The sequence below is a fragment of the Phyllostomus hastatus genome, unplaced genomic scaffold (genome assembly GCF_019186645.2).
Source record: "Phyllostomus hastatus isolate PE091 unplaced genomic scaffold, TTU_PhHast_1.1 phas_scaffold_11, whole genome shotgun sequence".
Classification (NCBI taxonomy): domain Eukaryota; kingdom Metazoa; phylum Chordata; class Mammalia; order Chiroptera; family Phyllostomidae; genus Phyllostomus; species Phyllostomus hastatus.
The window spans coordinates 2,296,274-2,323,856 of record NW_025334005.1 but is presented as its reverse complement, the minus strand read 5'-3'; the positions used below and the strand labels follow the sequence as shown (position 1 = coordinate 2,323,856).

The following is a 27,583-nucleotide window of genomic DNA, read 5'->3' as shown; positions in this document are numbered from 1 at the left end:
TCTCTCTCTTTTCTTCTTCCCTTCCCCTCTGTCTAAAGACAAATAAAATCTTTTTTAAAAAATGACAATCAAAAACCATGAACTTTAATCTGTGGCAAATCAAGTACAATTGCAAAAAATAGAACATGGAAATCTCACCTTAAACACAGTCAATATTTTCTTGTGGTTCCCCAGAGAGTGCAAAATAGATTTAGCCAGGAAAAAAAAAAAAGACTGAATACATTTCTGAGTTTAAATATTTAGCAAGCATCTTTGAAAAAAAAAATTGTCATTTTAAAATTACACACTCCAAATATAATGAACAGTATAATTAAAGAGGCATTGTGAAAACCAATTGACTGGAGATATTAAGTTGACAATGTCATATCAAAAGCTGTGTTCTGCCATGGGCTCTAAAGACGACACCCCGAAACTGGGAGACAGTAGAGGCAAGTAGAGCGGAGAGGCCGGACCACGAGAGAGGCTGGAACAGAGAGAGTGAAGGGCTTGGCCTGAGGTTCGCACGCTCACCTCCTGGCTCCTCCGTGGCAGCAGCGGCTCTTCTTTCTCACGCCTCTATCCCAGCTGAAGTGACAGCCGCAGGAACACTTCACCGGGAATAATGTAGCTGTTACATCACCCTCTGCTCCAGGACGCATGTGCCGCTCTTCCTCCATCAAAATCAAACCTCTCTGCAGGGATTCAACCCCCTCCCCCGCCAAGCCTTCACAGGCTTTTGAGTGACACTGCTCTGTCACTCAAAAGCATCACTGCATTACTTTATTCATTGACTCGGTAACTATGAAGACCGAGTGCCAACTGCGCCTGGCACTGTTTCCGGCACAGGGGACGCAGCGATGGACATGAACAAACGGACAAAACTTCCCGCCTGCCCCATGGGGCCTACATCCAAGTGGCATTCCATACCCAGTCCTAATTGTCTACGTTGTGTTCCAGCGCTTCACTCTAATTACGACGTCCTCTAAGCCAGCCACACCTCCGTGGTATCTCCTCGGTGACATGAAGTCTTCGGGGGTCAAAGCCAGGCTCCCTACTTTTTCAAATCTACTTTCTCCAGTCAGGTACTTAGTTTACTATTGGGCACAAGATACTCAGTAACGGAAACAAATCCTTCGTGTAGGCAAGCAAAAAACAGAGAGATATAAGAGAACCACAAGTGCTTTCTAAATATATTATCTTCCATCTTCCATAGGGCATGTATGTCCTTTGGTCCAATTGACTGCACAGTGACCTTAGGAAGAAATCTGGCAGGGGTCACTATCTGTGTTTTGTTAAAGAAGGAATGGAGTTCCTGATGTGTTAAAGGACTGGGCTGGTAACACACCGTTGGTAAGAAACCCTGACAAAGCAGCCAGAGGAGTGCCAGCCTTAGCTTAGCTGAAGCTGACAAAAGGCAGTGAACACTCATAAGGCAGTGAAGATAAGACCCTCTGGGCCCTGGCCTGGTGGCTCAGTTGGTTGGAGCATTGTTTTGTACACCAAAAGGTCATGGGTTCGATCCCTGTTCAGGGCACATACTTGGGTTGCATTCTATCCTCTGTTGGGTTTCCTACAGGTTTCATAGGCCAGAGGGGATCAACTGATTGATGTTTCTCTTTCCCCCTCTCTCTCTTTTTCTCTCAAATCAATAAAAGCATATCCTCTGGTGAGGATTAAAAAAATAAAAAGACAAGACCCTCTGGGAGGATCCAGGAACAAGTTTAAACATTTAGGCAACTGGCCCTGAGTGGATGTGGCTGGGCACCAGATGACTATCACCAGCTGAGCCAGTGAACAAACGCAGGGCAAACAGATTTTGAAACTCTAGGGTGCCAAGAAACTTCCCCCTACCAAGCACAGGTGTAGTGAGACCCACTCTTAGGAAGGGCAAGAGGGCCCTCCCTTTTAGAAGTAAAAATGAGGGTGGCCCTGCCTCAAGGTGAAGCTAAGGGTGCTAAAAGAACAGCTGGATCCCAGATGCTGCCGCCGCTGCCCCAACAGCCGAGTCAACCCTATGACTCGGGATAGGTGGGTCTGCACAAAGCCAGGCCACATGCCTGGGGGGGAAATGGCAGCAAGGAGGCACTGGGCCGGGGAGTGCGGTGGTGCCACAGTCCCAAGGAAAGGGTCAACCGCGTTCCACGAGACTTACAAGTATTTCCGAGTGCCATCCACATTCAGTGATACGAGAATGTGTAGGGCCTTTCTGGCTTCCTTTTTTTTTTTCTCCTGATAAATTCAGATTTTCCTTCCAGACCCAAAAATGCCTAACCCTTAAAACTTAGAATCATCCAATATCTAGTTTTTATACCCCCTATGGCTGACACAGTAAATATGCCGTATTGATTTTGGAAGGTCTTTTGAGGGATACAAATGTGGACTTCAAGGAACTTAGAGTCTAGTGGAGGGAAGGGAAGGGACATGTCCAGGAAGTGATTCAGTGACAAAACTGGGAGCGCAAGTTAAGTGCACCAAACAGACGGCAGAGCAGCGGAGTGCGCAAGCGAGGTCTGTTCCGCCGACAGCAAGCGCACATGACAGCAGGGAGCTAGGAGAGAGGACTGGACGCAGCAGGCGGGGGTGGGGGGGGCAGCAGCGTGACTGAGAGAAGGGTGGAAATAGAGAGACCTCAGGAGGTGGGTGATGATGACAGACAGACAGACAGAGTCAGGGAAGAGAGAAAAATGCAGGTTAGAGACACAATGGGTGTGGGAGGAAAGAGAGACTAGGAACTAGGAAAGAGGGGAAGCTATAATAAGTCATGACTTACACTCGGTACATTTGCTTAAATATGGCAGCATCTTTATTCAAAACTCTCCAAAACAGTAAATATGCCAGAACTGAACTTCAACCCATTATTTATTTCATCTTGAGAGGTAGGGATTTTTCCAATTTTATAGATGAAAAAAACAAAAAAAAACAAAAACAAGGCTTTGAGAAGTTCATTAGGACTGATTAGCTAGTAGCCAGCAGACTTTCAGCCTCTGATTCCAGAGCTTTTCAACTACTTATTGATTTGCTACCTACCAGGGAATCTTCAAGACCAACTTCTCTATTTGGGTTCAGACCTCCACTGTTCGGGACATACCTACTTCCTTCTTAACATTTCAGGAGTGCAGAGATATCGGAAATACTCAGCTGACCAGACCACAGAGTTCTCTCTTCGCCCACTAGTCTCCCAGAAGTGGGAGATCTGGTCTGACTCTTGGCATTTGCGGGGTCTTCATTCTGCTCAAGAAGGCAGAGATTTGTAAATACTTGTTAATACCTTATGAAAGCACCAGCTTACTCCAGCCAGGGACCCTCTCCCCAATGATTCTAGAAGGAATTTTTCTTTACATCTTCCCATCTACCACTCTCCCCGTCTCCCTGCCGTCGCCATCGAAGCCATATAATTCATAATTCTAGTGGCCTTCTTGGGGACTCTCCCAAGCTCTATGGTCCTCGGAAACGCCTTCTTAGGGCAAAACCCTGGGGTGTGCCCTTGCCAACCACAACCACTGTGATTGTAGGAGAATCACTAGCCATCGGCTTATCTCTGCTTATCTCTTACCTCGCCCTGCACATCTGCCTTGGAATATTAACAAAGCCTGCCTGCGGAGAAGCCATTGTGTATGTCTGTTTAAACATCATTTCCCCCGCCGATGCAGACTCGTCACCAAATGGTTTTCACCTAGAAAAGAGCTGGTTGCCACCTGACAAACCTTTACTTGCAGTCTTGCCCAAAGTAAGTGTTACTATTACTATTCTTGGCGCCTTCTTAGGGTTCCTCCCACCACATCCACCTGAGTTAATCTGTAGAAGGCACTTGTTTGCTGCGAGTGAGCAACTCAGTTCACTGAGGACCGATGAGTTAAGGGGCTCTGGGCCTTAAGATAAAGGCAAGGCCAAAGTGAGCTACTGCTAGAGACCTCCTCCTTCTCTCTCTTTGCCCCCAAGTATCCCATGGGTTATAGGGATGAGCGGGAAGGAAATAAAGTCGTTTATTTTGCAAATACCAATGAGGCCCAACTCTTACCTCATCTGACGATGGCAAAAGTCTTTCCTATTTAAAAATAAAACAAATGAGCTGCCGCCTCTTTCTATACCCACGGAGAGCCAGATGCCTGTGGGGTCACATCTGGGGGTGTCGTTGTGGAAGGCTTTTCAATATATATTACTATAATCTGAAAGTCTTAAAAGGCTTTAGACTTGATAAAAATTTTGGTAAAGATCTTCTTGGTATCAGTGTTCTGAAAATCAAAGAAGTCTAAACCAAACTGGTATCAGAATAAAGAATATTTCCTAGTCTGACTGAAATGCAAGAGGGTGATGCCATATGAACAAATACTTGTTGTTTGTGAGATGCTGCAGTCGGCTCTTGCGCAGTGCTGGACTTCTCTCTGTCGGAGTATCTGTGCAAGCTGTTGATCCTTTCTGTACTTCAAGTGTCTGTCTTTAAGATGTATATAATCTTCCTGGCACTTGAGCTTGTCTCCTAAGGACATTGTGAAAGAAAGCACAGAATGTCTGTGAAACTCCCTGAGTTTGCATGAAGAAAAACCTAGTGTGGTAATAAATACCTTGGGTTCGCATAGCGCCAGAGTTCAAAACTTGATAGAAATAGAAGGTATCATTATTTCCATTGATTTCCCCCAAAAGTCTTCCTGAAAGAGGTGAAGGTTGTTTGCGGAGAGTTGTCTGATTCACTCCATGCCCTTCCTCTCCCCTCCATCCCTGCATCCCAGGAATCAAAGGTGAAAGAGTGGGAAACCAAGGCAGGGAGGAAAGCATCTGCGTGATATCTCTCGGCAAGAGTGTAGTCACGCCAGCAGTGCGGCCCCGGATGCGTAACGCCCAAACCACGGTCCTTGATGGGATTTATAATTGAAACGGGCCCCAAAGCACGAGATTGGCTGGGGGAATGCCCTGATCGCTGTCGGGCTGCTCGCATGGCGTTGCTCAGATACCTCTGGCCGGGCTCCGTCGACGTCCCCTGCCTGAGAGCCCGTCGGGCAGCTGTCGAGCCGCGGGAGCCCGTTCGTGGGCAGGGCCGGCGCGCCTCGGGCGGCCGCTGCCCCGTCGCTGACCCTCGCGCGAAGCTGCGCGCACCGAGAGGAGACATCTTCCCGGCCCGGCCTCCCGCGCCCGCCTCGGCCCGGCCCGGGGCAGCAAGGCTGACCCGGGACTGAGGCGGCCCGCGCACCCCTCCGTGGGGGGCGCCCCGACTCGCCGGGGGCGGGGTCACGTCCCACCCAGGCCGCCGGGGGCACCGGCGCTGCGGAAACCTGAGCGTGGCCGAGGAGCGGGGGCTTCCAGGGCCACGTACCCGGGCGCCTCGGGCCCGCGGTGGGCGCGCCGGCTGCCGCCGCCCCCAGGCCGTCGCGGAGACCACTCCTGCGCCCGGTACCTGTGGACGCCCAAGTCCAGCGCCTGGAGCCCTCCCCCCGGGGAGCCGAAACCAGGAGAGACAGGCTACTCCCGTTTCCTGCCCCTTCGGCGCGGCGAGGAGTGGGTGAGGCGGGGCCAGGCCGCTGCACGAGAAGCCCCCTGAGCCTAGGGCGGACGGGCCCCGCGGCGGGGGCGCCGGGCCTGCCCTGCCCGGGGATGGCGGGCAGGCCGGCCTCGGCCCACTGGCGGGCGCAGGGTGAGGGCAGCAGGCGGGAAGGCACCCCTGGCCCGCGCCCTCTCGCCCTGGGCAGGCCCGAGCGGGGCGCCCAGGTCGGGTCGGCCGGGCCCGGAGGCCTGACCCCGGGAGATCCCGCTTTGAGGCGGGCAACGGCTGCCCTGGCCCAGGCCGCCGGGCCCTCAGGTCGTGTGACTGCGAAGGGCCGACTGGGGCAGAGGACGGTTGCAGGGGTACTAGGCGCGTCCCCCCACTGCTGGGGGCTGGTTGTGCTCGGTCGGGGGGGTCGGGGGTCACCACCCTCCCGGGAGAGGTGGGGGAGGGCCGCCAGCACAGCTGGCCGGCGAGGGGCGGGGTCACAGAGGCGAAATGTGTGTGTATGTGTGTGTTCGAACGAGGGCGTGGGGGGGCGCAGAGCGCGCGCGGAGGAGGAACCATGGCCTGCGCGCAGGCGCGAGCAGCGGGCCGGGCCTGAGCTCTGGAAAGAGGCCGGCGGGGAGTGGGGGCGGTGGGCCTGCGGGAGGGCCGGCGGCCTGAAGCCGAGGAGCCGGGGGGGCGGGGAGCCGCGTCGGCGTCGCCGGGCGCGGGCGTTTCGAGGCCGACGCATCCGCGCGTGCGCGCGCCAGCGGAGTGTCCGCGTTGAGGAGAGTGGCGCGTGCGCGTTCACGTGCGCCCGGGAGAGCGGTAAGAAGCGTAGGGAGGCTTGAAGGGGAGTGGGGGGTGGAGAGGCGAGCCGGGGGAGGGGTGGGGAGGCGGCGCCTGCGCAGTGTGCCGCGGAGGAGCTGTGTGTATGTGAGAGTCTGACGGGTTCAAAATGGCGGCGGCTGCTTCAGCGGCTCCTCCTGTGTGAGGGAAACAACACCCCTCCCCGGCAGCGGCGGCGGCAGCGGCGGCTGCGGCTCGCAGAGCACCTTCCCCGCGGCCGGGCCTGTCGCCGCTCTGTCTATTCTGGGCAGGGGGCGCTCCGGGAGGAGGGACAACGCCAGGGGGCCCATCCTCCCCAATCCCTTCTCTGCGACTGGGGAGTAGCCGGGGTCTCGTCCCACAGCGCGGAGCCCGGTCTGAGGGGGAGACTCGAGGGGAGCCCGGGCCCCCAGCCCGGCGCGCCGCTCCCGCCCTCTCCGCCCCCCCGGGCCGGGGCCCGCGTTCCGGGGGGCCGGGGCGGCGCGGGGAGCCTCGGGCCGGCCGGTCTCAGCTGATCGGCCGCGGCTCCCGGGCTCCGGAGGCGGCCGGGCGGCTGCTGGCCGAGGGCACAGCGAGGAGGGCGCTCTCCGCGGCCGGGGCCGGCCTGGGGCTCGGGCTCGGGCTCGGGCTCGGGCTGCTGACCGCCGGCCCGGGGGAGGCGGGGGCGCCCTGGGCTCGGCGCCGAGGGGTCGCGCTCTCCTCTGCTGACGCCTCCGACGCCCGGGCTCCGAAGCCAGAAGAGGAGGCTCGCTTCGGCCACTGTTTCCTCTGTTTTCCGGGTCGCTCCGACCCTCTCTGGATACTGGATTGATCCGCGGAAGGAAAAAAAAAAAAAAAAGCCGAAGACGACGTTTGGGATTTAATTTTTCCTCGCAGTTTTTGGAATCTCTTACTTCTCACTTGGACAAGAACTCACGAGCAAAATCCCCGGTGAGATTTCCCCCTCTCCCCTACCACCCCCCACCCCCCTTGGAAGTTTGGTTCGCTGTGTTATCCAAAGACTTAATGTAAAGTTTCTATTTCTTTCTCCGATGGGCGAACGGTCGGAACGCCTTTCCCAGGGGGGAGCCCGGCGCGATGGGCCGTGTTTGCTCTCCGGCCTGGCTGCTCTCTAGCCCGGGCGGTGGGTGCTCGCCCGGGGGGTGCAGACGCGGCTTCTCTCCCGACCCGGGGCGCGGGCGTCCTCCGGGAGGGCTCTGCCGCCGCGAAGTGCTCTCGCCAAGTGTGTCATCGGGTCCTCCGGTCTCGGAGCAGTTTTGAAAGGATGCTGTTAACGTGGCCGTGGTGTTAGAACAGGGAAAGCAGATCTGCATTCCCTATGGAAGCCATTATCTATAGGAATATTTCGGGGGCAAAAACACCTTTTCTGGGTGTTGTGTAGGACGGTAGCGCATGCCTGCCTTTAATTCTTTGAAAAGAGGCATTTTACTTGTATCAGTAGGCAGGACTGTTTATTTTGTACTTTCTTCGGAAGGATCCGATGGAATTTTTGTCCGTGATTTGAACTCTTGAATTTGTTTCAGAGTTGTACACATCTTGGGTTGGGGAGGAAGGTTGGTTTGGGAATGAAAAGGTCCCGGGGAATCGAGGAAGGAAGGCGACATTCGTCGCCTTACGGAGAGGTAAGGGAAAATTGTTTAGAAGTCTTTCTTCAAATCCGAATTTATTTTCCTCTTTTTTTATATGGTTAGTCTGCCATTTTTCCTTTAGGCTCTGATTACCAGTGGGAGAACTAATTTGGTTAGGATCCGGATTATGGATTAGTTCAGTGTCTGCTTCACCTGGTCAGCTCTCCAGAGATAAAAGTCCGGCCCCCACCCCAACTTCATTTATTTATTTATTTATTTACTTACTTATTTTGCTAATGCTGCCGTGAAGGGGAGCCTTGCTAATTGTATCCTGTGGGAAGAAACAAGTGGTGTGGCCCGACCACAGGGAACTGAAACCAGCATCTCCTTTGGCCTAGGCCTCAGACTGTTGTAATGTGATTAATGTTGGTCGTGACATGGAACCACTTGCCCGAGCGCAAAGAGGTCCCAAACTGATGAAGAGGAACCAGATTTCTCAGAGCACCTTTAACGTTCACATATTTTAAACACTTCTTTTCGATGGGAAGGAAGCTCGAGTTTGAGTTCTCATCTCTGCTCATATCATCATTCTTTAGTGTTGCAATCAATCTGGTTCCTAAGGAGGAAGAGGAAGGCAGCCCTGGAGTGGTTTCTTTACAGCAATTTCAACAGAAGAGTGAGAGATGGAACCCGAAGAAGAAAGGATTCGTTACAGCCAGAGATTGGTTAGTATTTTGTCCTTTTCAATTTTGAAGCAGAATAACTATAATGTTTCCATTTGTGAATATACTGTGATTACAACTTTTCAGATGGTTTTTCTGTGCATCAGAGGAGAGAAGGTATATCCTAGCCAAGTAATTACAGGCTTAATATTCATCCTGTTTGGAAATGGAGTTATGTGTAGCCTCTGACTTCTACAGAAACCACTGTAAATCAGGCTTTTGTGGATTACAAGGGGACAAGGATTCCTAATTTTGCAATATTGACATTGTAATAATTTGAATTAAGTTAGATGAGAATGTAAATTTCAGAGGCCAAACTGAGGAAGGATAATTTGATTTAATTTTTGTAAGATTACGGTGGGCCAGGATTTGTGGCCTTGAGCTGGGGAATAGAACTATGGAGTCTTTTTTTTTTTTTTTTAAACAAAATAACACTGATAGGTTTGGAGGGTTTGGGAGGGGGTGCTGATTGAGAAAAGGTAGAATAATGAATGCTGATGAAGTTCTGTATTTTTTATTTTGGGAGGGATGTATGACATCTTGTTGAAAGAAATTTTTACTTAGTAATGATTTGGAGGGAATTAGCTTGTTTTGTGCATATGAATACTTGCTCCTGATTTAGGCCCTGCTTCCCTCTCAAGGTTTCCCTGTTGGAGTTTTAAGAATTTGATTTTGTTTCCCTAGTCAAAGAGCTTTATTAATATTCTTACCATATATTTATCTCAGAAATTTCAGTTTGTGTTTGTATAGTGGGGTATGAGGAAAGCCACAGAGTTGTATGTTTTATTATGTGAAACATGATGAACTAAGGAATTAGAAGATCACTAAAGGAATTTATGGTGGTTTTATTTGGTTCCGTGTTTTAGACTTAGGTAGTTTGGAGGGGGGAAAGTAATTCTTTAATCCACTTTCTGATGATCTCCGCTCTTTATGAGAAAAGGCTACTTTTCTTCTTCTTGATGTGACTGTTAAAAAGGTGTGGAGTGTACTGGCAAGTGTGTTCAGCCGGCATGTGTTCTGGCAAGCCTTATTTCAGAGACTTGCCTCTTGCCTCCCAGTCCATGTGTTGAGATTATAATTCTTTTATCTCTAACTTTTAGGAATGAGCTATAGCAATAGTGGAATTTGTATGTTTAGTGTTTACTTTTGTTTCTATTCTTCTTGAATTAAACTTTATTTGGGAAAAAAGAAAGGGGGTGCTTTTCATGATAAGCTTATAGAATTGTTGACCTTTTACATAAGTATCTGAAGGATCTTGGGATCCAGTCTTTCAAAGGAAGAGCCTTCCATCAAGCAAAACTTTCAACAAGGTGGTGGTAGGGAGCTAAAAAGACTGTGATTTTTGTCCTGGTAAGATTTTGTTGTTGTTGTTGTTGTTAATTACAGTGACTGCTACCTGTTGTACCCATTAGTAACCCTTTCCTTATCTAACCTATTTTTTTCTCTTGGTTCATATGCAGTTTTGCCGTGTTGTGAAAGAAAGAACGCCAAATATTTGGGGGGATCTTTCTTAGAATTTTGGGTAATAATTTTTGAAGTTCAGGGAGATTGACATCTTTTCCTAAGATTACATGACAAAATTCTATCTGAAGTATAAATTCTTTCCATAACATAATGTTTGATATTAGAGCATATTGATGGCTTATTTATGTGGCAGTTTGTCTACCAAACTTTTGATATCTCTTTGGTGAGTGCTCCTATTACAGAATTCTCTACTGATTAAGTACAATCTTATTTGAAGAATTTCAAATGAACATAAAAACATAAAGACTAATCTTTATAGTAGTTTATATATTTTTTCTAGCACTGTGTCTATCTTTAAAGTAGGTCAAAGTATAGATCTTAGGATTGTTTTGCAGTAATTGACCATGGAACATAAAGTTTGAAAGACAAAAACGACAGGTTTACTAATTTGGCTTATTGATTAAAGTTTATGTGTGTCTCATACAGTATATATTTGTCAAATTGAATTAAATCATATGTTACATTGACCATAGTGGTATTGACTGTTACTTCGTGTTATTTTGGGGAATAGAATCTAAATGCTCATCCTTCTATAACATACCTTCAAAATAGCCACTTGAGAGAGAAACATAGTACTATTAAAAGTCTTAAGTCCAACCTCATTTCAGAACAAGAATGACTTCTTTGTAGTCAGAACCCTTTACCTATCTTAAAAAAAAAGTTGTATTCTTATTAATAAGAACACTATTCATGATTGAATAGATCCTTTTAATGCCTTTAACTGACACAGTTATTTTAAGTAAACAGGCTGAATTTAATAAAATAAATTTTGATGTTTATATCATCTTTATGACAAGTCATTTAAAAAATCAAATAGCTGGTTTTAAAAATTGCTTTTTTAAAAAACTAAACTATTATTTACCTATTATATTTGGAAGAGAATTGTCCCTTTGAAGATGATGTATATGTATAGATTTGGGGCATAAATTCTATTTTCTGGAGCCAGAAAACTTACTTTGCAGTGGAGGAAATGATATGGGAGGGTAAACACAGTTGGGCTCTTTTAAAGCAAGACATAGATACGTATTTCTTTTTAATGAAAAGATCAGTAGCATTAGTGTAGGGATTCCTAGAACAAAGCCAGATAGATCTCCAAGTCAGATTGATATACCTGAGGAGAACAGAAGCTTCAAGTTTGGTGGTGGGTGGGTGGATATTTGGTTGTTTTGAAGTAAAGATGATTTATTTTTGTATTTGTTTAAAAGATTTTATTTATTTTTTAGAGAGAAGGGAAGGGTGCGTGAAAGGGAAAGAAGCATCAATGTACAAGAGAAACATTGATTAGTTGCCTCTTGCATGCCAACAACTGGGGACTTGGCCCACAACCCAGGCATGTGCCCTGACCAGGAATTGCACCCACAACCTTTTTAGTTTGCAGGCTGGCATTCAACCCACTGAGCCACATCAGCCAGGACTATTTCTGCATTTTAATAAATTTGGATGTAGGACCTTATTGAAACATTGAGAGGTACTAAAGATGGAACTTGTGTTTTCTTCATTTGGTTTCAGGAGCCAAAGTGTTGGAGTAGTTTTGGATGTTCGTTACTCTCCATTGAAGTATTTATTTATGGGGAATGTTCAGCCTAGTATCTTACAGTTTTTTTTCATCCAAAATCTTAGTTGGACCTGACCAGTGTGGTTCAGTTGGTTGGGCATCATCCCACAAAGCGAAATGTTGCCAGTTTGACTCCTGCTCAGAGCACTTGCCTGGGTTGTGGATTCATTGAGGGTTTGGGTTTGGTTCCTGGTTGGGGTGCATAAGAGAGGCAACTGATCGATGTTTTCTCACATCAGTGCTTCTCTCCCTCTTTCTCCTTTCCTCCTTCTCACTCTAAAGATAAATAAATAAAATCTTTTTAAAAACTAAATAAAATGTTAGTTCAATCCTTAGCAATTACAATTGATGATCTTTTAAGTTTTTGAAACAACACCAGTTCTGAGTACTCTGTATAGCATAGAAAATCAAGGGAAAGATAATGTGTTTTTAAAGTAAATGCTTAAGATCTTTGTGCTATGTAGTTGGATGACCTTCATTTTTAATTTCGGTTTGTTTTTGTTTTTGTTTTTTTTGTGTGTGTGTGTTTTTTTTTTTTCATTTTTATTGGAAAAGATGATCTCTGTTTTACTGAGTTATACAATAATATCTGCCCTCAGCCTGTATAGCAAAATTCTCTAGCCCCTGCCAAAGGCAATTGTAGAAACAAATGAACATCTAAATCAATGTCAAAGAAAGTGAAGGCAATATACTTCGGGGTAAAAGAAGTTATGTAACCTGAATATTTTTTTTTCTCTTGAATTCACATAAACTTTGGTGTTATTTGAAGGGGGAGATGTTGATTTACTTGAGAATACATTTTGCTTGTCAATTTTGTTGATGAGATTAAGAGATTTTCTAAGGATGTTGTTATACCATCAGATGTTTACTCCTGTTAGTGTGCCTTACATGATTTTCTCTGAAAGAGTTAAATCATTGTCTTTGCAAGAAATTGAAGGCATTGCTCTGGCCAGGCGGCTCGGTTGGCTTGGTTGGCTCAGTTGGATCGTCCTCCCGTGTACCTAAAGGTTGCAGGCTCAATTCTTGGTTGGGCATGTATCTAGGTGGTTTCTTGCACGTTGGGAGGCAACTGATTAGTATTTCTCTCTCATATAGATATTTCTCTTCCTCTCCCCCCCCCCACCCCACTGTCTAAAATCAATAAGCATATCCTTGGGTAAGGATTTAAAATAAGAAAGAAACTGGAGATACTGAAGCCATGATGATGTCCTTACTTTTTTTGGATTATCCCTGAAATTGTCTCCCCATATTCAGCGATTACCAGATTATCCCTTTTATTTACAAACAGTCACACGTAGAATGATCGCACTCTAAGGTCTTTCTTTTTTAAAAAAGTTATTGACTTTAGAGAAAAGGGGGAGAAAGAGAAACATGGATTTGTTGTTCTACTTATTTATGCATTCATTTGTTGATTCTTGTAGCTGCCCTGACTTGGGGATCAAACCTGCAACCTTGTACAGGGGAATATGCTCTAACCAATGTTGCTGTCTGGCCAAGTCTCCCACTCTAACATGTTTTGACCAGGAATGGACTAGGCAAAATAAGATCCTCATTTTAAGCCGTTTTTCCCTAGCATGAAAGTGTCATATTGTTAACAACTAGAAAAACAATTATAGGTGGTCTAAAATGTTGAATGTGCTTATTTATAATTATTTCCTTAGTCTTAAACTTCAGTTTGTGTAGGTACATTGTTCTGAGTGTGTCAGCCTCCTTCCTGATGATGTAGGAAAAACTTCTTGCCCACTTTTGGGCGATTCCAAATGCAGATAATAAGGAAACTAGTTCTTTATTCTTATGTATTGGTCTTCCACTGTAAGCTGTGTTTTGGGGACCCAGAGTAAGGACTATATTTAAACTCTATAATTTTCACTTGTTGTAGTTTGCTGAGCGCTAATCACTGCCTGCTACACTTAAATTTGTTTGTTTTTGCATATCTCTCCATTAGGGTAAGCTCCTTGAGAGTTGGGACTTTGTGTTTGTTTATGGTGTATATTGGATGCTTTGAACAGTGCCTGACACATAGAAAGTGTTCAATAAGTAGTCTTAAAAAAGAAGGTACTCACTTTATAACATAGAAAGTGCTGAACAAGTAATTTGTTTATGTTGTTGGGAGCCTTGATAAATACTTTGATGTACTACCAGTTTTCTGCAGTGCTTAGGAATAGGCCACTAGAATTGAGGAGAGTTTGATGTGCAAGGATGAGCAAAATATCTGGTTATTCAGTCTTGCAGTGTACATAAGAACCAGAAGGTCTAAGCTGTAACAGATAAAAGCTTATGCTTAATACATAGGACAGATGAACACCTTTACAATGTCTGGGCCATTAGAACACATAAGAAAATGGCTAGTTAAACTTTAAAAGTTAAGTCTGAATTTACAGTAAGTTCTCTTACCTCTAATCCTGTCCTAAACCCTCTATGTCAAAGGTTTTTGCTGACTTTTAGGCAGCCTTAAAGTTGTGAAGTTGTAAGTGAGGGTGTTTGTGTTACTCTCAAGTGTTAGTTTTGGCCATAAAGTTGGGGAATTGATACATTTACTGTACACCATGCTGATGGACTTAAATTTTTTTTTTTTTAACTATCAACTTTTTTTTAAAGATTTTATTTATTTATTTTTAGAGAGGGGAATGGAGGGAGAAAGAGAGAGAGAAACATCAGTGTGTGGTTACCTCTCATGTAGCCCCCACTGGGGACCTGGCCCACAACCCAGGCATGTGTCCTGACTAGGAATCGAACCTGCGATGCTTTGGTTTGCAGCCCACGCTCGATCCACTGAGCTATGCCAACCAGGGCTAAATTTATTTTATATCCTCTTAATTTTTCCCCCTTGGGAAATGGATATCCTTAAATAGGTTTAATTAATTTACTTCATTTTATTTTTTAAATAATACTATATTTTTGCATTGTGTTTTCACATTAACAAAAATTAAAATTCAATAAACATTTATCACATGCCAAGTACTAGGTTAGGTTCTTTCATATACATTACCTTATTTAACTCTCAAAGCAACCCTGTAGGTAGGTAGACTGTATAATTTTAGGCCTTGATTTTCTTTATTATGGAAATGGAGGCTTGTGGGTGGGCAGCTTGCTTGACTTGCGCATGATCACAGTTGGTCAGGGGTCGAACCAGACCTTGAACCCCATGCTTCTCTCACACCATACTATCTCTCTTATGGTGCATTTCATACAGAAAACAAGTGATACCCACTTCTGTTGTAGGAAGTTGTAGGCTAAGTACTTTCTCTTTTTTTTAGACTACTTTAAAATTTTCTTCCCTAACAGATGCCTGCTTAATATCCTAAATGAGATAGCTATAAATACCTGACAGCCAGTGTTTAATCGTATTTTTAAAAAAATTTAGCACATCCTTTCTTTTTGTGAACTTTGAATTTATTGCATTTAATCTATTAAAACACACAGTATTTGTGTAGTTTGTGTATATGTCAAGCCTTTTATTTATGCATGTCACTCATATCATTGTTTTCTGTTTTAAATTTTAGGTTCTTGGGGGTTTTCTCTATCTGTGAGTACTTGGTAAAAACTTAAACCATAAAGATAAAAGGCAGCAGATAGTGACCAAACGTGGTTTTGGCAAATACAGTGGTGAAGGTCTCCTTCAGGTAGGTAGAGAGGAGGAGGGAAGAGGGTGGCCTTATAGGAGGTAAAGACAGCATAAGCTGTGCAATGGAATGGGAAGCCTATAAGGTCTGTTCTGAAGAATCCATTAGATGAGTAGGATTAAAGTAGAAGATTTGTTTTGGGAGGGAGGTACTATTGATAATTGTTGGGCACACATTTTAAACAATTACAGAGGTCCAGTATGGAAAATAGAGAACCATAGGTTATGGTTTATTTTTAATAGAACAGTAATTTGATCAAAGTTTTAGCAGTAATGTTTTCACAGTTTTGGGTCAGGGAGGTATCCAGAAGAATACAGAAATAAGTTACCTCTTAAGGTGAAAGGTACCTGAACTTTAGGGCAGTGGTTCTTGAAGTGTGGTCCTCTCAGCAGCAGCATAAGCATTATCTGGGTATCTGGGAACATGCTAGTAATGCACATTTTGGGGCCCTCCCCCATACTTCCTAAATTAGAAACTCTGGGGTTAGGGGCTAGCGAAATGTTAGCCAGGTGATTCTGATGTATGCAAAAGTTTGAGAACCACGCTCTGGGGTATAAGTAGAAATGGAAGGTAAGGGGTGAAAGAAGACGTGTTGGCAGTGAAGGACTGCCGAAGCTTGGTGACCAATGGATAGCAGTGTGTCAGGAGGGAAAAGAGTGTTTGATCAAGGATCATGAGTCCTGAGTACTAGTATCAGCTCTATCACCAGCTGTGATTTGGAGCAAGAGAACTGACATGTCATTGAGGGTATTATAATAACTGATTTCTGAGGATTTTGGAGGCAAATACAATTGAAGAATTGAGGAGGTCTATGAGATTAAATCTCAGTTACCAGGAAGATCAGAGGAAGGGATTTTTTTTTTTTTTGAAAGGGAGGGGAGAGAACATAGGTGGGTATTTTAGACAGTTGGAACAGATTTGTTTAAAGCAGGGATCCTCAACTGGGTGTGATTTTTCTCTAGTCAGGAGAGTTTGGCAATATCTGGAGACATTTTTTTAAAAGAATTTATTTATTTATTGATTTATTTATTGGGGGGGAGGAAGAGAGGGAGAGAGAGATTGATGTGTGAGAGGAACATTGACTGGTTGCCTTCTGCACACACCCAACTAGGGACCTGGCGCACAACCCAGGCATGTGCCCGTCCGGACGGGGAATTGAACCAGTGACCTTCCAGTTCGTAAGCTGAAGCTCAGTCCACTGACCCATACCAGCCAGGGCTGGAGACATTTGTGAGTGTCAGATTTGGGGAGTACTACTGGTATTTTAGTGAGTAGAGTTTAGGGATGCTACTGAGCTCCCCACAACAATGAAATATCCAGCTCAAAATGTCAGTACTGTAAGATTGAAAACCAGTAGATGGTTCTCTTTGTGTTTCCATCCTGATTAGCTGCTATTCATCTTAGAATTTATTAAAAAAAAAGATTTTATTTATTTGTTTTTAGACAGAAGGGAAGGGAAGAGGATAGAGGGAGAGAAACATTGATAGGCTGTTTCCTGCATGTGGGGACCTGACCTGCAACTCAGGCATGTACCCTGACTGGGAATGGAACCAGTGACTTTTCAGTTTGCAGTCCAGTGCCCAACCACTGAGCCATAACAGCCAGGGCCATCTTAGAATTTTAAGTCTGTCACAAAACATCTCGAAAGTATTCTCAGATTGTGTTTCTCAGGGCTTTGCCCAAAGTAAGCGTGAAGCATTTTTATTTGTTGAATTTTCACAAAACTAAATGGTCATGGCAAATCCTCAACCCAGTTGCAGATTTATTACTCCTTTTAACTTATCTTGACATCAACTTATTTGGATAACCAAAGTAAGTATTCACTGTCTTGAGAGCAATAATTAAGTTACAACTAGACATTTCCTTTTGATATTCTCTGAAGAATAAAAAAATGATATAAAATTGCAGTGTTTATGCGAGCAAATATTGAAATACTATGAATTGCTCTGCAGCTGAGTACTCCATGGCCATTCCTGAGAAACAACCTTGTGAGCTAGTTGTAGCCCTCAGTGTGAATTTAAGGTAGACTGACTATTACTCCATCTCTTTATGACCCTGGGTCACAGAGCAGTAACTTGGCCAACCCATTCTTATATCTGACAGCGACCTCAAGAGAATGTAGATTTGTAAATACAGTGATCATTTTGTAGTACTTTGTTAGCATTTAAAATTTTAAAAAATGTTATGGTTTATTTATTTAGAGGGGAAGGGAGGGAAACATTGATGTGAGAAAGAAACATCCATCAGTTGCCTCTCATGCATCCCAACCAGGGACTGAACCCTCAACTGAGGCATGTGCCCTGACCAGGAATTGAACCAGAGATCTTGTGCTTTGTGGGACTACGCCCAACCAATTGAGCCACGCTGGCCGGGGCCATTTTATACTTAAGTTCCCAGAGTACTTTCCTGTTTCATGTGTCTTTTGACCATTTTAATCTTTTGATCATCACAAGGGGTTACTGGAACTCGAGGATGGTGCTACCATATAGCACAATTCCAGAAGGTGCCCTTCACATATCCTAATCTATGTGGAGGGTGCCCTTAGAATTGTGTAGTGTACAAAAATAATGGTGACCCTTCTGGGGTAGATCAGATAAAGGAAAAGTCAGCCTGTGTATTTGAAATATTGAGAGGAAAAGTTCAGTCTGATGGATAATGGTACACATTGAGTGTTCACTGTATGCTTGGTACTGGCACTTGACATATATTGACTAATTTAATTCTCAACAGCCCTTTGAAGTTGAGTCTAATTCCCATTATACTGGTTTGGAAACAGAGGCATAGTGCAGTTAAGCAACTTATCCAAGGCTATCCAGTTAAGAAGGGAAAGAGCTGGGATTCAAAGGCTATGTGGCTTTCAAGCCTACTAAGCTATACTGCCACTTACTCGACTTTGTTGGGGCACATTTTGTAAATGTTTTACTGAGGAATTTGGGGTGTTCCTCGTGTCATCTCTTCTTACTCAGAAGATTCATTCACTTAAATATCTGTTGAGTGCTTATTCTGTGCAAGGCACATTGCCTGGATACTGTGTAACTGGTTTCAGATGTGCTGAATGCTTTGAAGAAATTAAGAGGGTGATAAAATTGTTGTACGGTGGGAATAATTTCTTGAGATTGGATGATCTGTAAAGGCTTCCTTTGTAGGTGGCATTTTGTAACTGAGACTTTAGAGATGAGGAACTAATTTTGTGAAGTTCAAGGACTTAGAGAACCAGATGTGGGTCAGCAGAGTTCTAGGTAGAGGGATCAACTAATACAAAGTTCTATGGTAGGGATGAGAAAATATTGCAAGCTTTTAACCATGTGTTAGACACCATGCAAGGCTCTTGGGATACAGTGATAAGTAAGAAAGGCATGGTCACTCTGTCATGAAGCTTATACAGTCTAGTATAGAAGTCAGACATTAAATAAATACTTACAGTAGTAATTAATGTCAAGTTATATATTGGGTTGACCAAAAAGTCCATTACATTTTTTCTATATGATGGCTCTAGTAGTGCTTAGTTGTCTTTAACTTCATTTGAAACAGTTTTGTTAGATTGTATAGTGACAGCTATTATATTAGCGTGCATTTTAAAAATCTTTTTTTAAGTTTTTTAAAGATTTTATTTTTAGAGTGAGGGGAAGGGAGGGAGAAAGAGAGGGAGAGAAATATCATTATGTGTTGCTTTTCACGCACCCCCTGCTGGGGACCTGGCCTGTAACCCAGGCATGTGCCCTGACAGGGAATTGAACCAGTGATCCTTTGGTTTGCATGCTGGCACTCAGTCCACTGAGCTACATCAGCCAGGGCTGCATTTAAAAAATCCTAATCAAAATTGGTGAATTTTTGTGCAGCCATTGTAATATTAAAGATGGAAGAAGATTAAGCAACATTTTTGGCTTGTTATGCTTTATTAATTCCAGAAAGGTTAAAATTCCACTGAAATGCAAAAAAAAGATCTGTGTCGTGTAAGGAGAAGGTGCTGTGACTGATTGAACATGTCAAAAGTCATTTACGAAGTTTCTTGGTACTATTGAAACTTTGGCCAAATAATTCTTTGCTGTGGGGCTGTCTTATGCATTGGGAGACATTTAGCAGCACCCCTGGCCTCTCTCCATTAGCAGCCAGTAGTGGGAGAAAGTTATTGGTGAAAATGAAAAATGTGTTTTATTTTATGGAAAAATGTAACAGACTTTTTGGCCAACCCAGTAGTTACACAAAAGTCTACAAAGGTAAATACAGGATGCAATAAGAGAGTGTATAATAGAGTGACCTAATCTAACAGGAGTGGGAGATGGCAGTAGAGAACACTACTGAGAAAGCCTTTAAAGCTGAGACCTGAAGGGTAAGAGGTAACCAGCTATAAAAGAAAAGTGACTAGCATGTGCAAAAACTCTGAGGATGGAAGGAATCTGACATGTTTGAAGAATCTACCAACCAAACAAAACCAAAAAGTCCAGAGTAACTGGGGAGAAGAGAGTGGAGGAGAGAGTTAAAGTCTTGACAAGGTTGTTAGGGGTCAGTTCAAATAGGGCTTTATCCTGAAGGCAGCAGGAGGGCAGAAGTTCAGCAGAGGAGTAAAGTACTTGGACTGATATCTGCTGTCTGTGGCGTACAGAAAGGTAAAGGAGAAAGCAAGGCTGGATTTGGTGAGACCATTTAGGCTGTTGCAGAGGTTCAGGTAAGATATGATAGTGGTATGGTTGAGAGTGCTGACAGAATTAGAGGTTTTGAGAAATATTGAAGAAGTAGAATCATAGAATTATGGTTCATTGGATGTGTGGAGGGTGAAGTTAAAGGGTTACATGTAAGCATGACTTCCAAATTTTTCTCATGTGGGCGGGTGGCTTGTGGTATAGGCCTTTTGTTGAGATAGTTAGTGCACACTGAATGAAGGAAGAGCAGGTTTGGAGATTGAGGGAAATAGTATAAGGTCAGTTTTGAGTAAGTTTCGACAGGTTGAATGTGAGGTGCCTGTAGAACTGTTGAGTAGGTAACTGATTCTGGGCCTAAGGAAAGACTTATTGGTATACAGCTGGGTCTTCTTGGCATGTGTGTATGGTAATGGAAGTTGGGTAGACTTGGAGTGGCTTACTGAGAGAGAGAAGGAGGGGCTAGAGAGGGATGAGGAAAATCAAGGTAGTTGTGTCTTGGAAGCCAAGGGTCTGTTGTACTTACCATTCATTTATCAGGTACTGTTCTAAGCATTAGAGTATTTTTACTCTTTTAGATAGAGGGGAAGGGGAGGGAGAAAAGAGAAACTTCGAGCAGTTGCCTCTTACATGTGCCCTAACCAGGGACTGGGCCTGCAACCCAGTCATGTACATACCCTGATCTGGAATCAAACCAGCAACCTTTCTGGTTTGTAGGATGACACTCAACCAAGTGAGTCACATCTATTAGGGCTGTCAGTTCTATTTTATAGGTCAGGAAAAATGACAGAAGAAGGGACTCTAAATATAATGTGTTCAAGACTAACATAGTAACTGCAGAAGTTGGTTTTTGAACCCAGGTTTTTCTGGCTCCTGTTTATATTAAACATCACTTGATACTGACAGTGAGAGGAGGGGGTGGTCAGCTGAGGTTGACGTTGCACAGAGGTGGAGTTTGTTGAAGACCAAGATTGCCGTGGATTTGGCAACATAGAGGTTATTGGTGACCTTAAATGGGAGTTGTAGTGTGGTGTTTGTATTCTTCCCTTGTTACCCTCCATATAGTTGCTAAGACCTGCTGGATTTCCATACTCATTTCCTTATAGTTCCCATTACCACTCCTGTTTCTGACTCAGTCTGGAATATTGTAGTAGCCTTCTTAGATTTTTTTTTTCCTGGGTATCTTTTGCATTATTTTTTATTTTGTCATCCCAAGGTTCCAATTAGGTTGTTCCTATCTTTGTGACATTCTTACTCTTTTAAGTCACTGGTGGTGTGGGATGGACACTGGATTTTAGTTCATGATATAATGGCTTTAAATTTTAGCTTATATTCTGTGTAATCTTGGGCAAGTTACTTAACCTTGATGAACTTTCATTTTTCATGTGTGGAATAGTGAAAATCAAACTTACCTTGTGGTAATCATTTATAAGTGCTTGGTTAACTTGAAGGTTTTGCCATTGTAGGCACAAACTCCTTAGCCTGATATTGACTGCTGTTCTTTTGTTTTTTAAAATTTTTATTTATTTATTTATTTTTAGGGAGAGAGGGAGGGAGAGAAATTTCAATCTGTTGCCTCTTATATGCACCCTGTGCCGGGGACCAAGGCATGAGCCCTGACCAGGAATTGGCTTTTGCAGGATGATGCCCAACAAACTGAGCCATACGGATCAGGGCTTATTGTCTATTCTTAACTACTGTGTGTTCCAGCCAAACTAAGCTATGTGCTTGTTTTTCCCCACACACTTGTGATATCCTGTCTCTCCCTCCCTGCCCTGTTTTTCATCCTCTAAAGCCCATTTGCAATATTGTTTTTCTGAATCTCACATACTGAAGGAAACCTCTTTCCTGAATCCTCATAATTTTTTCACCCTACCTCTTATGATATCTAAATGGACACAAGATAGAAAATTTAATTATGTCAGATTATATGCTCCTCGGGGAAAAATTATGACTTCTCAGGCACACACGTAGCACAGTACCATGTATATCATTGAGACTAACGTTACTGGTTGGTTAACTTCGTCATGAAGACAAAGCAAATGTAATAAACATTTTGTGGTGAAGTGCTGGCAGTTATCAGGATGGTAATGGTCAGAGAAGGGGAGCCGGGGGGCCAAGAACAAGAATTGGCTCTATCTGATTGCCCCACTTGTTCTGGTCACAAGACAAAGGAGAAACAGGCTCCTCGCGTTCCTTGAGACCATCCAGTTACCCTTGCTCTGTAACTGCCCACCTGGACTACTTTCAGAATTAGTTTGGTCTTCCTGTTCCTTGGTACTGGAAAATGGGTTCCTTGGCTAGTGGGCATATGTATTCATAGTCAGTGGTGGGCATTATGAGAAGTTAACCCACAGTTCTTTGGTCTTGTAGAGTTGAGTACTAGCCTACCAGGATTTCTTCTTTGAACTTTAAAGGAGACAAAAATATCTACTTAACATTAATGGTATCTATAAACATTCCTTTTATGTGCAAAGGTTTGAACATGGTGTGTAGAAGAATGCTAAGGTGTCATTTTCATACCCTAGCTCAGACCCTTTTCTCAGAAGCATTTTTTGAACTAAATTCTCATAGAGTAAAATACCTTTTATACATAGCACTTATCAAAGTGCCAGCTCTGTATTTACTTGGATTATTATTTGATTGCCTGATTCTCTTTTAGAGTATAAATATCATTAAAGGTGCTACAATGCCTTTTCTCACCATTTTATTCCATGCTTGGTATAATGCCTGGTCCACGGTAGGTGCTTGATGAATTTTTTTTTTTTCTGTGAATGTGCATATCTAAAGTGCTCTCTATCCCACTGCATTCTGTCTTCTTGGTAAGCTCTTAATAATTATCCTCCAAGGCCCCCAGATGTTGTACTCTTGAGTTCTCCTCAGGTATACCTTTAAGGCATTTTAAATGCATTTCTTTTGTGGAACCAGTCACTTTGTATTGTAATTATTTGACCATGACTCTCTTTTCACCAAGCTAGAGTAGACTTCTTTAGGGCAAGGATGATGTCTTATTCAAGTGCCCAGAAATGTCTATGGAATTTAACAAATATATATGTGCACCCTTAAAAAATACATAAAAATATGTAACATAATAACTGAATCCTAACAATGGAAAGAACCTTAGATTGGTAATCAGGAAGCCTGTTAGTTATCTAAGCTTTATTCACCTGTAAGTTTCTTCTGAGTGTAATAGTTTAAACCAGTAGTTTTCAAAGTGTGATCCTGACCGTATCTGGGAACTTGTTAGAAATGAGGATTCTCGCCCTGGCTGGTGTAGCTCAGTGGGTTGAGAAAGGAAGATTCTCGGGTTCTACCCAAAACTTACTGAATCAGAAACTCTGGGAATGGGACCCAGCAACCTGTGTTTCAGAACCCTACCAGGTGATTCTAATAGGTAAAGTTTGCAAACCGTTGGAATTGTTTTAGTAGTTTTTCTGTTTATTAAAAAAAAATGGAGTTAACTACTGTATACTTCATAGCTTAAAATTATTTTTAAAACTTTTCTTTCCCTAGCCAGTGTAGCTCAGTTTGTTGGAGTGTCCTCCCATGGACCAAAAGATTGCAGGTTCATTTCCTGGTCAGGGCACATACCCAGGTTGCAGGTTCCATCCCCAGTTAGGTTGTGTATGGTAGACAACTGATGTTTCTCTCTTCCCAACCCCTAAAGTAATAATAAAAAAAAAAGTCCTTGGGTGAGAATAAAAAAGCCCAACTTTTCTTCATATGTGTTTCTTACCAGTAGGATTTGTAAACATTTTTTTCTGAATTACTAATGATAGCTATATAGGCAAAATGTCTTTGAGTCAGACAGTAAATTCAAAGTATTTAAAGATTGCTTCTTAATGCTCATTGCACAAAACAAAGCGTGTGTGTGTGCGTGCGCGCACCTAGCACACATGCATGTTTTTCTGTCGGTGGAAACTTCTCCGTGATGAGTGGTTAAGGGAAGGATAAAAGTACAAGCCAATTGAATGAATGGGCTGGTAGAATAAGTATCAGAAAGTAAAAGTTGCTTTTTTGCAGTAGATACACATACTTATTTACCTCCAATACCAAGGAGCTTTCTTGGCAATAGGTGTTTGCCTCTGTGTTGCCTGCAGTGGGTTGTTGTGGACTGGAAACTGCTGATTGTTGGTATTCATTTATGTCCTGTAGAGGGAGTTACACACTTTATTGACGGAAACCATCATTATGGTTAGAATATCTCAGATGCATACTTTATGCTAAGTGCTTTATATGTGGCTCACTTCCATTGTTGTTTTGGCTTAATACTTTGAGTTTAAATTTACTCTGTTACATAAAGGGAACTTTTTAGAAGTAGAGTTTCTGAAAAGAACTCCTTTAAAGATATAGTGATGACGCCTGATTGGATGCTTCCAGGATTTAGTAAATAATATGTTTGCTCCATTCACCTCTTGCACCTTTAGTTATAACCCATCTCAGACTCTCTAAATTGTAGAAGCCTGTTTTCTTTAGTCTTTCCATATATGGAAGTTTCTTTAAAAAATTATTTTAATCGCCATTTTCCAGATCTTTAATACCTATAACTATTTCTTAGTGTGGTTACCAAAGCTACAAGAATTGCCCTGGGTTCAGAAATTTTATTCTTTCTGGTCTTTTGCTAATTTATTTATTCAGCAAACATTGTTGGGTATACCATTGGCATTTAATGAATATACTGGGTATATGGTAATGAATATCTTGTACCCTGTCCTTGTAGTCTGATAAGAGCCATGTAAACAAATAATTAAGCTATACTGTGACAAATGAAATTTACAAAGTACAGAGGCAAAAGGAAGGAGGAAATGAATAAGGAGGAAAGAAAGAAAAAAAAAGGAGGAGGAAAGAAAGTCCTTAAAGTGAAGGTAACTACCAAGTTGGATATGGGAGTAATGAGTGTTACCCACGCAGGCCAGAGAGTGAGGAAGGGCATTCCAAGCAGAGGAACCAGCATGTCTAGAGGCAGAGAGGTGTGAAACAGCACTACAAGCTCAAAACTGGAACATAAGAATGGGAGGGGGTCTGAGATCCAAAGTGTCTGAGACGTGTTCAGTTGTTGGTACCACATGCAGTTGGTAATGGGGAGACATTAGAAGAACTATAAATTTTGGCGAGACTTGATCATTTTTGCATTTTAGAAAGATTGCCCTTGAAGATTGTGATGGAGGATAGACCAGTGAGGGAAGAGTTGTTGAGGCGAGGAAATGAGACAAGAATTTATTAATAGTAGTTTACTAGGAAATGATAACTAAAGCATTCGAACCAAGAGTTGAGGTGGAATAGATACGAGTCAAAAGTATTTTGGAACAGAGTTGAGGGGACTTGGCAATCCTGTTAGATGTTCCCGGAGAGGAGACTTTTGGGTCAGTGTTCCTGGTTGATGGGTGGTGCCACTAATTGAGAGAGTGTATCATGGTTTTATGCAAAGGTAAGGATATAATTTTTATTTACTTATATTAATCTTTATGTCGAAGTTTTGTGCTGAGGATTTCTCTGTGGATGATGCTGTGTGGTTGGGTAGACCAGTTGAGGTTGATAGCAATCAGATTGAGGCATTAATTGAGAACAATCAACATTATAGCACATGGGAGATAACTGACATACTCAAAATATTCAAATCAACAAAGTTATTGGGAAAATGAAAAAAACTGTGTGTATATATAGTACATATTTAATTCACCAATTATTTATTGAGCCTACTTTATGAAGAACTCTGCAGAGATTCTGGGCTAATGTCATGAGGCACCAACATAGATTTGGGTGACTTTTTAATTAGGTAAAACTACTTCAGAAACCATAGGTTCTAATTACTACATGGATTACTTAATTTTTCTCTAGGCCTTTTACTGTATACTTGCCCAAGTCAAAGGCTAGTAATTATCCACTTAGCTTTTTAAGCTCTTTCTCAGTTTATATCCCTCTGTTTGAAATGGTACTCCACGTTGTCTTCTACATCATTTATGAAAATGTCAGGGGCTGTTCCAGACATCGTGTTGTGGGGGACACACATCTGCAGATACGCATTCACTTCCATCTGTCCCTTATTTCTTGATTTTTATTTCTCACATGTGATACAGAATTCTTCCAGATTCTGTAATTTAAAAATTCTGTAGAGAGGCCTTGTTAAGCTTTTTTATAATTCTAAATATATTTCTTGAATTTCTCCCTTTCTGGAATCCATGTGGCCATTGTGACAACACATTTGGGAAAGCTCCCTGCTGATACTTGTGCCATCTTAAGTCAACTTGTAACTTTGAGGGACCCTCAGTTACCAGCCATGAAGAAAGAAACTCCAGTGGGTAAAAGTAAAATAGGAAATTCTAGCATCTCTAGGTCTTTCAGCCTTTCCTGTGTCAGAACAGCTTTCTTTCTCATTTTCATAAATTGAGAGTTTTCTGATCACCTAACTACACACATCTTCTTAATTTGATGAATGACTTAGTTTTAAGACCCATGTATAAACAAAAATTTTTGGCTCAAATTTTATTCTCTTGTAATAATCATTTGAATGATTTATGTATGCCTACCCATATTAATCAAATTCATTGGGTTCTGCTAAAGAGCTAGTGGGAGTAGAGTGGCAAGCTGACACATACCCATTTGGATCAAAATCTGTTCATTTCACGAACATTTGATAGGTTCATTGCCACAGGACCTTAAACTATGTGCACTGGCTTAGGTGTGTAATAGTGTCTGTTCAGTTTCTGAAAAGGAGATGTTCCTTTGGATGTAATGCTTTTTTATGTGCTGTTAAATTCTAAAAATAGTTTATTGGCAAGTTGAACTATGGAATTAATTTAATATTAACAAGGTTTTAGAAGTAATACAAAGGACATGAAGAAAAATCAAATAGAATTTTCCTGTGGCTAAAATTTTATTTACCTTTTCCTATACTGATCAGTCTTTTAGAATGTATTACTGATGACTCTTCTACAATTTATTATATTAGTATTTTTGCTTCCTTCCCTCAACTTTGATAGAACTGATAACTTTGGGTGAGTGAATGAGGAGGAAGCTAAGTGGATCCCGCCCCCCCATGATAAAAGTTACATATATTGGTTGTGAAAAATATAAGAAAGTCACTTATAATCCCAAATTTAATCATTAATATTTTAGCACATCTTCCAAATTATGTTTGATATAAGTTAATATCTTTTTAATTTATCATAATCATTTTTTCACATCACTAAAAACTCTTGTAAAAAGCCTTGTAAAATTTTGCTGTGATTTCCTATAGTTTGCATATTTCTTTGTTACTGAACATTGTTAGGTTGTATCCAAGTAGGGGGGCATTAAACATAAAAAATGTGGAGGCAATCAATAGATGTTTTTCTCTCGCATTGATGTTTCTCTCCTCCCTTCCTCACTCTAAGAGCAATGCAAAAATGTCCTCAGGTGAGGATTTAAAAATAATAATAAAACAGACAAATAGCCATGGCTGGTGTAGCTCAGTGGACTGAGTGTGGGCTTGCGAGCCAAAGGGTCGCCAGTTCGATTCCAGTCAGGGCACATGCCTGGGTTGCGAGCCAGGTCTCCAGGAGGGTGTGCATGAGAGGCAGCCACACTTTGATGTTTCTCTCTCTCTCTTTTTCCTTCCCCTCTCCCTAAAATAAATAAATAACATGTTTTAAAAACAAACAAACAAAATACAGTGAGCTTAGTTACATGTTCTTCTGTATTTTTGAG

The 27,583-nt window shown here is 42.8% G+C and overlaps 1 protein-coding gene across 1 annotated transcript in view; it reads left to right on the top strand.

Annotated features, from left to right (window-relative positions):
• Nucleotides 1-7,061: 7,061 nt before the first annotated feature.
• KDM2A (lysine demethylase 2A) overlaps nt 7,062-27,583 on the top strand; it is an 86,316-nt gene continuing 65,794 nt past the window's right edge. The window contains exons 1-2 of the mRNA XM_045854797.1: nt 7,062-7,198; nt 8,433-8,561. Coding sequence (XP_045710753.1) covers nt 8,520-8,561 — 42 coding nt within the window. The 5' untranslated portion in view covers nt 7,062-7,198; nt 8,433-8,519. The remainder of the gene's footprint in view (nt 7,199-8,432; nt 8,562-27,583) is intronic.